This window comes from Trachemys scripta, chromosome 10, assembly GCF_013100865.1.
Source record: "Trachemys scripta elegans isolate TJP31775 chromosome 10, CAS_Tse_1.0, whole genome shotgun sequence".
NCBI classification, from domain to species: domain Eukaryota; kingdom Metazoa; phylum Chordata; order Testudines; family Emydidae; genus Trachemys; species Trachemys scripta.
This window is the reverse complement of record NC_048307.1, coordinates 63,976,936-63,990,008: the sequence shown is the minus strand read 5'-3', so window position 1 is coordinate 63,990,008 and position 13,073 is coordinate 63,976,936. Positions and strand designations below refer to the sequence as shown.

At 39.0% G+C, this 13,073-nt stretch overlaps 1 protein-coding gene across 2 annotated transcripts in view; it reads left to right on the top strand.

Annotated features, from left to right (window-relative positions):
- The window catches only part of DMXL2 (Dmx like 2), a 121,627-nt gene that overhangs the window by 103,638 nt on the left and 4,916 nt on the right, over window positions 1-13,073 (top strand). Inside the window, exons 33-42 of one of the 2 annotated variants that reach the window (XM_034783309.1) lie at window positions 714-831; window positions 1,678-1,740; window positions 2,141-2,227; window positions 2,327-2,448; window positions 3,776-3,914; window positions 4,617-4,677; window positions 4,805-4,932; window positions 10,053-10,130; window positions 10,820-10,911; window positions 12,287-12,339. In XM_034783309.1, coding sequence (XP_034639200.1) covers window positions 714-831; window positions 1,678-1,740; window positions 2,141-2,227; window positions 2,327-2,448; window positions 3,776-3,914; window positions 4,617-4,677; window positions 4,805-4,932; window positions 10,053-10,130; window positions 10,820-10,911; window positions 12,287-12,339 — 941 coding nt within the window. The remainder of the gene's footprint in view (window positions 1-713; window positions 832-1,677; window positions 1,741-2,140; window positions 2,228-2,326; window positions 2,449-3,775; window positions 3,915-4,616; window positions 4,678-4,804; window positions 4,933-10,052; window positions 10,131-10,819; window positions 10,912-12,286; window positions 12,340-13,073) is intronic. The other variant, XM_034783310.1, reaches the window with a different exon arrangement.

Sequence of the window (13,073 nt, the reverse complement as noted above, 5' to 3'; positions counted from 1 at the left end):
TGAAAAACCAATAAAAATGTTATTGCCATTTAATAGCTTTGACCAGTAAACACCATATTAAGGTGTTGAAATTAGCTTAAATAGTAAAAACTGTAGTCATAGTAATTTGCAGTGTTTATGGAACTGCAAAAAAACCCTCATTTTGGGTACTGTAGTTTCACAGGCTTATGTACAGTCTTACAGCACCACTTGACGGCTCCACAGCATACCTCATCTAAATGTACATAAAATAAGGTTTCAAATGATATATAATGTGTGTGCGTGCGCAGAGGGTGGGTACATTACACTCCAAAAATATGGCCCGTTTTGGAGAATTGCCAAATGCTTTTACATTTTTCTGCTAATATTCAAAAGGCATTTTACATGGTTTATTTACGTCATCCTGATGCCATAATTGTAATATGAGAGTAACTTCAGCACAATCTAAATATATTAGTGTTTGTGAATCAAGGAAACAAGTTGTGGACGACAATCCTTTTGAATTCAGTAACTCTGTGTAATGTGGTATCACAGAGGAAGTACAAGAAAGCTTTTATTCCTTATGACGTCTCTTGGACAGAACACAGAGCATACAAATCCATCATTTTGTTTCACACTGAATTGCATCTAAAATGATTTGGAGTCTCTTCTCATTTCTTTGTCCACATTTAACTGTATTATGACAATGATGAATTTTATATTGAAAATTATGTGTAAAACATTTTTTCTTTCAGATCAAGGGATTATTCAGCACTTCCAGTTAAAAGACTATGGCATTTTCTTGTGAAACAAGAACTTCTTCAGGAGACCTTCATAAGATATATATTCACTAAGAAAAGAAAGCAAAGTGAGGTAAACAAAACTAATAATTAAGAGGCTTTTTTACATTTCTTCAATCTTTAAGTGTCTCCATTCTAATTTTGTTTTAATATTTTCATTTTGGTTGGCATTTGTTTCCTATTTTTCACTTCAGCAGTGTTTTAAAATCAACATGATAGCATGCTGTTTAATAAAGTACATATCAAACTAAAATGTGTATTCTTAGACAAGGCATAGCTGAGTTTACAAAGCAGTATATATATTTAAAAATATTTTATATTGGATAATGGTCATAAATTAATTGAATATTCTTGAATCTCTATGGCTTGTCATATATAATATATTGAAATGAGCAATTAATTTGTTTAAATATATGTATATATGCATGTGTAATATATACATATACATATTATATATAGTGATATATAATATTTTTTTTTGACTATCATAATTACAACTTAAATGAGTTGTAATTAAATTTAAACTTTGATGTGTAACAAACGGGAAACAAGCGTACTACTTACTATCTTAAAACTTCCTGTAAGTATGAAGTTTGTGTGTGTGTTGCTCCTTCTTTTATTTACTATGTCATACATTTTTTAAAAGAAAAGGATATCTAAATTTTATTTGCGAGTCTAATAAAATTGTGGGATAAGTACTTTTTATACCATACATTTTGTGTTCATCTAGGAGGCATTACATTTTAAGTGAGTTTGTTTAGATTCCTGTTTTAGTTTGTGCCTTTTATAAAAAATTACGAACATTTGTCATCATTTACTGAGAGGGGTGGCCTTTTAAATCTAGTTTGGAATGTTTCATTCTTTTTTTATATTTGTTTGTGCATGTGTTTTGTGTTTGTGACTGTGTGGTGTTATGTAGTCTGTAGAAGATCGTGTGGAGCAGGTCAAACAAAACTGCGTAGCAGAAGATCACAAAAACAAGGTAGTATCCGTTCTCCCAAACCTTTAGCACATTCTTAAAAGTTCTGTGGGACTGGCTTTTCTTTTCTAATATGACTGACAGAAGCTAAATGTTCTATGTAGTCTCTGTGTGGCAGACTCTTAATCAGTGCGTTTACTTTGGATGTCCTATGATTGGGATAAGTGAACACCTTGTAAATTGTGTTACTCACACAACTTGTGGGGTTTTTTTAAACTTTCAAATATACAATTTTTGGCTTTTAGAACACCAGCGAGTGCAAAAAGTCTGAAGTTTAGCTTCCTAACAAATGCTGAGGCCACTGAACTTTTCTTCCATGAATTTCTATAGATTTTGCAGACTGTCCATACCACCACAAAAAATAGTTATACACCAATTAAAATTACGTGTAAATGTTTTGTAGGTTGAAGCAGATCTCGGCTACCCAGGGGGAAAAGCAAAAATAATTCACAAAGAGTCTGATATGATAATGGCATTTGCAGTTAATAAGGTAAAAGCCAACAACATTATTACTAACTGCGTTATAAACTGTTGTGTTTGTGTTGCTCTAAGATCTTAATTAAAACTATTGTATGTTATCTGTTTGCAGGCAAACAGCAGTGAAATTGTTTTAGCGTCTACACATGATGTGCAAGAACTTGATGTTTCAGCTCTATTGGCTGCTCAGTCATTTATATGGATTGGGGAAGAATATGACAGAGAATCTAAAAGGTTAGTTTTTCTTTCTTTGCAAAGACTTTCTTTAAGGTGACTTTTTACGTTGAAAGTACAGACAAGTGCAGACAGTTCACATTTTTGTTGTTAATAATAAAACATATACACTCTTCTTCCATAGATCTCAAAGCACTTTACAAAAGCAGCTAAGTATCATTATCCTCATTTTACAGATGGGGAAATGGAAGCACAAAGTTTTGAGTGACTTGCCCAAGGTCACAGTTTGTTCACAACAGGTCAGCAGCAGGCCTGCCGACAGGGGCAAAGGGGGCAGGCAATTTAAAATGCCCCAGGGCCTGCGGCAGCTGGAAGCCCCCGGGCCCTTTTAAATCGCCCGGGTAGGCAGCAGGGCTTCTAGGCGCATGCTACTGCTCTGGTCCCCACACTTTGGGGGGGCCTAGGGGCCAGCGCGATTGGTCAGCCAGTCGGTCCCGTGACAGATGCATCACGTCCGCCCCAGGCCCTGCACCCCGTAGGGACAGCGCTGGCTGCTGTCGTCAGGCCTGTCACAGTGTCAAGATTAACTGCACCTTTGGACTTCCCCACTCTTGGTCTTCCTGGAGGGCACCCACTTACAATTTCAGGTCCCGTCTGTCACATCTCCTCATAGTGGTGACCTACATCTCTCCCCCTCCAAACAGAGTATTTAGGCTTGCGGTCCCTTGTGGCTTGTGATTTCCCCAGCAGGTCTGACTAGGGTCCAGCATCTATGGTTAATTTTTTTCCAGGGCTTACAATGGTGTACACCAATTACCAACCATCCTTAAAGCAAAATACATTTATTTTTAGGGTAAAAGTCTTAGAGAAAACATCTAAACACAATAAATTCCTATACACGTGCTAAATGCTTACCAACGGTCACTCATCAGGCCTTGGGGGTCTTAGTAAGCTGAATTCCTTCCAACTCTTTGGGGCCCCCTCTGGACGAAGGTCTGTCCATTTGCTGAATCAAAATGAAGTCCCTATGACAATTTAAACTCAGCCTTTTGACAGCAAAAGGCTTTCTTTGACTGCTGGTCTCTGAAAATCCCATTTGAACCAGTATATGCAAGCCTCTCTGCATGAGTTTACAATCTGAACGATTAATCACCACCTCCCTCCCCACCACCACCTACAGACACTGTGGTAGCCCTCCCCTCTGGAGTTGCATACAGTCCCTGGCCCACAATGATACATAAGCCATTCATAAACTTAATGTAATATGATCTCCAAAGACATAGTATGCAGTTGCAATCTGTCACAGCCACTATTACTTAAAAAAAAAAAAAAATGAACAGCGAAATGTAACAGTAATAAAAAGCGTTACACTGGTATCTTTTTACAGTTCAGATGACCTTGACTTTCGTGGTTCTACCACAACACTCACTCAGTCAACTGCACCATCATTTGGAGTGAATCAGATGCAGCCATCTTCACCTATGCCATGGTTAGGTAGTGGACAAACTAGCACTGGAGCTGGTGTGGTATGCAGTTTGTTTGGTTTTGTTTGTTATTTATATAGTTAATACAAAGATCTACACTCAGAAGCATGCTTTCATTTTATTACATTGGATGGTCATAGGATAACCATCAGCTGGCAAAAAATGCCAAATTAAATATTCTTTTACATGAATAATTTTGGATTGACATACCTATAACTAACTTGTTTCATCAGTCAATGAATAGTATAAACTATGTTCCCAACACTTATTAGAAAATAAATGTCCAAAATATTTTTTTACACAGTTGATTAATGTACTGTATTCCTAAATTTATTTTGATTGTTTACGTTAATACCGTACCATTGTTATCTTTCTCCATGACAGATTTCTTTTTTTTAAATGCCAGTTGAAAGGTAATATGTAACTTTTTGTTTCAGACCCCAAATCTGAAAAGCATTTAAGTTGTGTCCTTCAATGGGACATGCCTAAAGTTGAGCACATGCTTAAGTGCTGTCCTGACTAGGAATCCTTTCCTGAATTCAGGCCTTAGTTGTTGTGTTGCAACTAAAAGTAATGGGATCAGAATATGGTTAACAATTAACAATCTATAGGTAGGGGACAAAAAGAGAGTTCATTGTGTAGTAATATATACAATATCCTGAGTTCAATTATGTTTTCCAAACTTGTTCAAAAGTAGTTGATCTTTGAAGTTCACAAATTGAATGATATTTCTTTTATATGAAGCTCATTAAAAGAAATCTGAATAATGTCAAGAGAATGGCTTCACATCCAGTCCATCAGTATTGTAAGTAATTTCTATTTAACAATGTGAATGTGAAAAATGTATTTGTTTTTCAAAACGTAATACAGAATAAATGTTGAGATATTTTCGTGTTGGTTAATACATCAACTACATTTTCCTTTTTCCCCAGATCTCACAGGAGCCCAAGATGGTAGCGTTCGAATGTTTGAATGGACAAGGCCACAGCAACTGATATGCTTCCGACAAGCTGGCAACGCAAGGGTTACTAGAATGTATTTCAATTCCCAGGGCAATAAGGTTAGTCCTCCCAACATAGGGGTTTTTCCGCCTCTTCTTTTTAAACAAATATTTGATTGTACTGTGGATACCTTAGCCAGTTTTTACCTAGGGGAGCACAAAAATGTCTAGAATGTGTTAAAATGTAGAAGTGATTTGTTTCAACACATATAAAACAAAGAATACAGTCTAGCAAACCCAGATCGTTAAAGCTACAAGTGGATATTTAAGTTCAGACACTCTTCAAATATACATCTACTGCTCTATTGAATAAGCAACTTTCAATATTCATATTAATGACCATTGTAGAGACTAACTACGTTATGACTTGTCCTAGAAACAGTTATTTCCATGAGTAATCCAACTTTAAGTCAGTGGAGCTGACTGGAGTCAGTAGTCATTTTTTGCAGAAACAGGCCCTTATTTTGATTGCATAAAGCCTCGTTTAGCAGGAGCCAGGTTGTCAACCCCTTGCTCTCAGTGGTGAATAATTACTCATCTAAATACGAAAATGAGTAATGGGTTCAACATTTTGATCTTAAATAGGATTTTGATGAAGAGCAACCAACCTGGGAGATGGCCACATTGTTTTGTAGTACTCAATCATTGACAAACATGGAATATTGTGGCAGCATATATCCTCATAGTACTGTCCAGAAAATGGTTGTCCAAAAAAAATTATCTGATTTATACTTCCACTGTAGTCAGTCAAGCTCAATATTGAGGCTATTCCACCCTGCAGTTTAAGTGCAGAGAGATATTAGCACTAGTATTAAAGAGTTCAATTTAGAATCATAATATATTTTTAGGAGAGTGGCATAAATACAATACAGATTTGTATTTTCTTTTTAAAGTGCACACATTTTGCAAAAGTCTCAGCAGAAAAGCTGTAGTATGATTATAAATATATTCTTGTTATTTCTATGATATAGAGAATGCAGATGGCTCAAACTTTGAAAATCATCTAGTGCTATCTGGCTGCTTTGTGCTGCTCCACTGGAACAAAGAAGCTGTAAACATCCTTTAGTTCTCCTCCACATAGGGGAATCCTACAATGCACAGAGCCACCATTGTGACACATACTTCACTTCCTGTACTGGTCTGTGGTGTTAGGATGCCCAGCTACCAGAATGGCTCTGTGGGTCCCACAAGCCACCAGATATTACTTAGAACAGACTTCAGGCTGCTGTAACTTATATTGGTGGACTCAATTCTTGCCCAGACAGCCCAAGAATTGGGAAGCATAACAGTGGCTTTAAACTCTCCTTCTCCACCACTTCCTTGTCACTCACACTGGTCTTGCACAAAGAGTCTGGACCAAGAAATCTGGCCCTCAGTTTTGAAATGATTATATAATTTCTGGATTTTTCCCCTCATTCTTACTAATAGACATTTTTGTGAAAACTAGGGCCCAGATTCATTGATATTCTCCACTTGCTTTGTAGCATGCTGACAATGTAAAACAGCTGTAAGCCACACTTACCTAGCTATTTATTTAAATTAGATTTGCATCTCCAGTGCAAGGTAGCTGTTGTGTGCCAGTGATTCTGGTACATGATTTGTTTCTGAAGTGTTCATCTGCTGTGTCTTGCTGCTTCAAGTCAAAGTGCTTTTGCTGACGTAACCATTACCAGAGCAACTAATTTTTGATCTTTATAGAAGACTTTGAATAAACATTGAGACTGATTCTCCTCTCTGGTTTATCCGTTTCTGCCCATGTAATGCCATTGATTCCTGTGGAATCATACTGGCATAAAGCTAAAGAAATGAATAGAAATCAGTTCTGTTTATATATCTTATAGCTTCTGTACTTTCTTCCCCTGTGTTTCATAGGTAAGAATAAAAACAGGATTTTATTGAAGAATGGGTCTCCTGTTTGTCCTCACACAAAGAAATAATCCTCTCTTTGTGACATTGCTGTTGATTGTTGTGGAAGAGATGATGTTACAGATAGAGGATTAGTACTTCAGGTAGGGAAAGAACATCAAGAGCAGAGGAACCTCTAGATAGAAGACACATTCTGGTAGAGAAAACAGGAGATATACTGGACTAACAGAACTGGTTTTGAAAGTTTTTCCTGTAAGGTGACAATGATCCTAAGGAATCATTTAACAGAAATTACAAAGTGGTGGTAACTGATTATACACCTAAGTTGAGCTCATCAAGAAAATGTCCCATAAAAATGTTTTGAGATTTCAAAAATGTTCCCACTGTGTATCAGGATAAAACAGAGACTTTCAACATTTTTCACACACACTAAAAAGTGACACCCAACCCAGAACAGCCAGTAGCCTCATGGTTAGGGCACTTGGCGTGGATGTGGGAGACCCAGTTGCAAGTCCCTGCTCTGAATCAGACTTGTCCCAACTTGAACCTGGTCTCCCACAACCCAGGTGAATCTCCTAGACACCATTCTATTGGCTGTTCTGGAGTGGGTGTCTCTCTGGTTCTGACCAGAAATTCCATTCTGGACCTGAGACGCCTTCCCAAAACTGACATGTTCCTGCAAAAAGTATCAACAACTTGGCATTTTCCATTAAAAAAAATAAAACAAATAAAACAAAATCCCATTTAGTCACAGTCAGCTCTACTCTGAAGTGACTAAATGCAGGTAAGATAGTTGTGCACTCTTGACTGCCTCATCTGTATGTTCTTCCCACAAATCCATTGCCACTGGGATTACCCATTCCATTGCAAACCTGTAAGCAACTTCAAAAAAGCAGTCGCTCTTTTAAGCCATTGACAGACAGACATTTCCTTCTCTTCATCTCAAAAGTAGAATCATTCTATTCTTCTAAAATTTAATTGGGCTAACATGCAAGATGGCAGCACTCAGTCTTGAACCAGTGACAGATGGTGGCAGATTTTAGGACAAGGGCTATGTGGGTGAATGACCACAATGGTGTCCAGTGTGGAGGTTAGGCTAATGGAGAGAACTGTAGATGTATATTTGGTCCTGGTTGGACAGCTGGAATGGCAGAGGGACAGCTGGAAAGATGTTGATGCTAGTGAATAGTTAGAGCTCCTTCCCCTTAGCCTGGACCAAGTCTGGCCAAAGAATCCCCTGCCTGAAAATGGAACTCACTGGAGTCCCTCCAGCTTGTGTGATCTCCCCACGAGCATAGGGCTAGATTAGAAGTCTTGTGTATCCTGAACAATTTCTTTTGAGCAGCCTCCAAAATTCAGCCATAGTCCTTCATTTATCTGACCCATTTATGTTTATTACACACATCAATTTCTGCCTGTCTCCCCATTCTCAAGTAGGTGGATTCCTCTTCGCCATCGTTTTAATGTAAGGTTTAAAAAAGAGTAAGTGTTCATCCTCTGATTCTTTCCTGCTGGCCATCTTGCAGAAGTGGGATTGATTCAAACTAGAGTAATTGCCATCTGGCATCTCCTTCTCTGCTTCCTGGATGTGCTTAAGGCTTTGAAACACCCACAATACCTAACAAATGTATTAAACCCTCCTGTTCAAAGGAGGAAGATGCTTAGGTTTGAGCCCACTGGAGTCCTGGCTGGCCCCACTGTACAATGAGGAACAGGGGAGGGGATGGGAGAAGGAGAGCAATGTAAATGGAGCTCCCCTGGAGGCAAGTCTGTGAGGGTGGAGAGGCTTCAGAGGATTCAGCTCAGGAGGGAGGGAGTGACTCAGCAGGAAACAGATGCCCAGTTATAAGGAGGAATTTGCCAACCCCTCAGTTTTGTTTCCCCTCAATAGCCATATCTTCTGATTTTTCAGGACTGGTTCTGTCTTCACATACACAGTAAAATGTACAAACTAACTTTGTTTGACTTTGATTAACCTTATTACAATCTTAAGGGAATAAAAGTGACTTGCTGTGAGTTAGGGATGTTTTGGCATCCCTCTAAACCAGTTACAGGACAACAAAAAGGGTCATCCCAGAATCCCGGACAATCCCCACATTTAGGGACAGCTGGAAACATTAAACCACATCATGGAACTAACAAAGCCTGACTTTACAGGTACAGGGATTTAAATAGTATCGGTGAAGTGTTTTAAAGAACGTTTAAAATATGTCTGTGAAGCACATAGCATATGCAGCATACCTGAGAGTGGTCTAAAGGTTTAATTGCTACTCATTTGTGTTGATCTGCAGAGCTCCCTGTGGCTTTGCCACACATAATAATACAATGCAGTTATTCCATAATCATTCCTAAGTCATTTTTATAGGCCATCATGTGTGTTTGTTTTTTTAATTAAACTTGTTTCATTAGTGTGTTGGGGTATCAGGTCTAACATAAGCTTAGGTATTTAAAATTAAACATTTAAAAATAAAATAATCTACTTCAAACTTATAGGACAATATTTTCAAAAGCACGCGAGTCCCAGTTTCAAAAGAGGGCTTCATCCTGTAGGAGCATTTCAAAGAGACTTGGGGCTTGCCTGTTGGCGTGTGGCAAGCCGGAGTTTGGACGTACAGAGCTGTAGCCTACTGTGCACTAAATGGCTGTCTGGACCTTGCCACCACACACTAGTAGTTCCATAGAGTGCTTTGGCCAGCACTGGGACTCGAACCAGACTCCCAGTGAATGTGCTAACGACTTGGCGATAGCCTTATTGTCACACTCTCTCTTGCCCAATGAAGATTTAAGTATTTATACAAAGTGGAACAGCTTCAAAAGGAGAGATTGAGGGACAGGTACCCCAGAATATCCTCTAGCTCAGTGGCAGGGCATTCACCTGAGCGATTGGAAATCTGGTTCAAGTCCCTATTTCAAATCAGGCAGAGTGGGGGTTTGAACCTGGATTGGGTGGCGGGGGAAAAAAGCCTGTAGGGTTTAAGCATTGAGCCACTTAGCAGTATGAGGACGTAGTTGGCTTTGTGCATGCTCACTGATGGAAGTTTAGGCACCTGCTGAACAGAGTTTGAGGTTCTAAATTTTGGGCTTAGGCACTTAAATCCTTTTGTGGCTTTAGGCCTAAATGCCCAAGTCACTTTTGAAAATGGAACTTAGACTCTTGAATCACGTAGGTGCCTTTCAGATTTTTACCCATATTTAAATATACATGCAGCTCTTTCAGCTTCTTGTTAAATATCACAAAAGTGATGAAAAGGTAAGACTGACCATTGGAGACCTTTTCAGCGGTTTATAGAATAAATGAAATTTGTTTCTTGCAGTGTGGCGTGGCTGATGGAGAGGGATTTTTAAGTATTTGGCAAGTCAACCAAATTGTATCTAATCCTAAACCATATCTGGTATGTAACAAAATCATTCTTTCTTTTTATAGGAGAAATGTTTAGGAACCAAGACTAAGTCTCTTACTTTACAAAGTTTCAGACAGGTCAAGAGCAGGTTCAGATAATGTGAATTCTCGATTAATGTTTTTCTCTACTGTGCTAATTGGCAGACTTATCAAAGCAAGTATAGCGTTTGATGGACACAGCTTTGAAGAATTCATTTCAGAGTAAATAACAAGCTGTAATGTGATTACAGATATAACCCAAGCATTGTCCTTGAATTTACTCTGAAATCTATCGTAGAGTACATCAAGCTTAAAAAAAAAACTTCACTCCTCAATTCTTTGCTGTTAATTATACAGCATACAAAGCTGTATAATTGTGAATTCAAATTGATAAAACATATTGTACTCTGTATTTGTCACAGTTTAATTACATAGTGAATTATTTGGGGATTTTTCTTAAAACTAGAATTTCTAATAAAAATTGTTAAAATAATTAATTTTTGTTCTCTGCACTTTCAGTGTCGCTTCCTATAAGGATTTTAGTAATGAATCAAAGTAAACAGGGTTTGTGTTTAAAGTCCTTGCTTGTGATAGGACATTAGTAGAAATACACATGACTAAATATATTTTAAGTTGTTAGAAACTTTGATGTATAGGTGATAAGATCGCATCTTGGTGATGGTTTTTTGTTTCGTTTTATAGAGTTGGCAGTGTCACAGTAAAACCATAAGTGACTTTGCGTTCATTACCTCTTCGAGTCTAGTGGCTACATCCGGGCAATCCAACGATAACAGGTGCGGTAAAAGAGTATGCAGTCAAAAATAGATTAAAATATCTAGGCTGAGAGGTTAAAGGCTTTCACCAAAGCTACCTGTCGTAACAGATCTTTGGATCTTGAAGCCAGAATTTTGAAGCCCAATGTTCTAAAAGCTGTTGAATTCCCCTACCAGCTGTATGTGCATGGCTGCCTGCTTGTGTGTCACTCCTTTGCTTACTTTCTTTCTGCAGACTAGTTCCCCATATTCTGTTGGCTTCTCAAAGCTCCTTATCGCTAAGTGCTAAATTGTCCTTTTCCCCCCTTTATTTAATTAAATACATATTATTAAGGTCTGACTTCCTGGAATCAAGGGTTTTTGACTGAGCACCTCTTTGTTTTATTATCTCTTCTGGTTTTAAAATTATTTCACTTTGGTAGTGTTCTTCATTTCCTATGTGGCTGTCTTTATTATTACTCAGTGGTTTCCAGACATCCCAACTGCAACTCGTTCTGATGGGTACATTTGTACTGGGTTGGGGAGGAGCTTATTTAGTAAATGAGGAGGCAATTCTGGTTGGGATATTGAACGGCGTGTATGTTTCCCAGCCTTCCTGTAAGACTGACATCAAGGGTTTGTCTACACGTGCTTTAGTCCACACTAGCGTGTTGTGCACTAACACTAAAAGTTCCCTGTTGCATATTAATGTAGTCCTGTTTCAAACTGTACTATGTTGATGTGCACGAGGGAACTTTTAGTGTGCAGGATCAGGGGCCAAATGGGCTAGTTAGTGCACAACACGGTAATGCGAACTAAAATTTAAACCTCTCCTGTGCAGGCCAAAGCACTGTGTAGACAAGCCCTTAGCCTTCAAGGAAGGCAGAGTCAAGCATAGTCCCCACTGGTGACTTCAAAGTTTTTCAAAGGCTTGAATGAATGAATCAACTGGAGTTAGGCTCCTAACTGTCATTTGCGTTTTTACATGTCTTCCCCTGTGACTGCAAAGGTCCTGCACAGTCCCTCCTCATCTTCTAACTCAGCGTTTCCCAAACTCGTTCTGCCTCTTGTGTAGGGAAAGCTCCTGTCGGGCCGGGCCAGTTTGTTTACCTGCTGCATCCGCAGGTCCAGCCGATCGCGGCTGCTAGCTGGGAGCTGCTGGAAGTGGCGGCCAGTAAGTCCCTCAGCCCACGCCGCTTCCAGCAGCTCCCATTGGCCTGGAGCAGCAAACCGCAGCCAGTGGGAGCCGCGATCGGCTGGACCTGCGGACGCGGCAGGTAAACAAACGGGCTTGGCCCAACGGTATTTCCCTGCACAAGCGGCAGAACAAGTTTGGGAAACACTGCTCTAAGTGACCCATGCTATCCCGGGATCATTTAGCAAGATGCCATCATGAATTGTTTTGTTTTTCCACCAGAAATGTGTGCTTATGGGACACTTTGGTATCCCCTGGTAACAGTCTCATTCACGGTAAGTACTGCAGTAAAACACATTTCAGTTTTTTAATAGTTAAAGGATCAAGTGGGATTTGTGCATGGATTTTGAGAGGAAAAAATTCATATGGGGCTAGACTAAACATCTGTATTACAAGTTAATCAGTGTATTACTGGTACTGATGAGTGTCTTGAAACAGTAGATTTTATGGCCTCCAACATGACAGTCTACTTTTGTACATACCAAAGTGTAAAAAAAGAGCATAAGAAAAGGTCACATGCAAGGCTGTCTTGTGAAGGTGTTTATAAAGGGTTAAATATTTGAATGTAGCTGTTTGGTTTTGGCACCATATGTTCAAACTTTTTAGTCGTCATTAGGCTAGGTCTACACTACGGGAGTGTGGGGGCGGAGTAGTGAATACATGCCCTTAGTAATAGGTCCATAAGTCTGCATGTAGATCTCTCCTGAAATTGGCACTTAATTATAGCTTTCAGCACTGCCTTGAAGCAGGGGAGCTATATGTTGGGGGTTGTGACTAAGATGATACAGGGCCTGTCCCAAAGAGTTTTACACTCTAATTCAGGCATGATGCCCACTTAAGTTTAACAAACAAGGTCAAGGGTGGACACGAGGGTTATAGGAAAAAGATGGTGTGGTTGGGAGGTTGTGTGTGTATCTATCTATCTTGATGGTATAGAATGTTCCATTATGGATTTTTTCCTCTTCATGTTAATAAAAATTGTGATGGAGGATGATTTATTTGAGGTCTT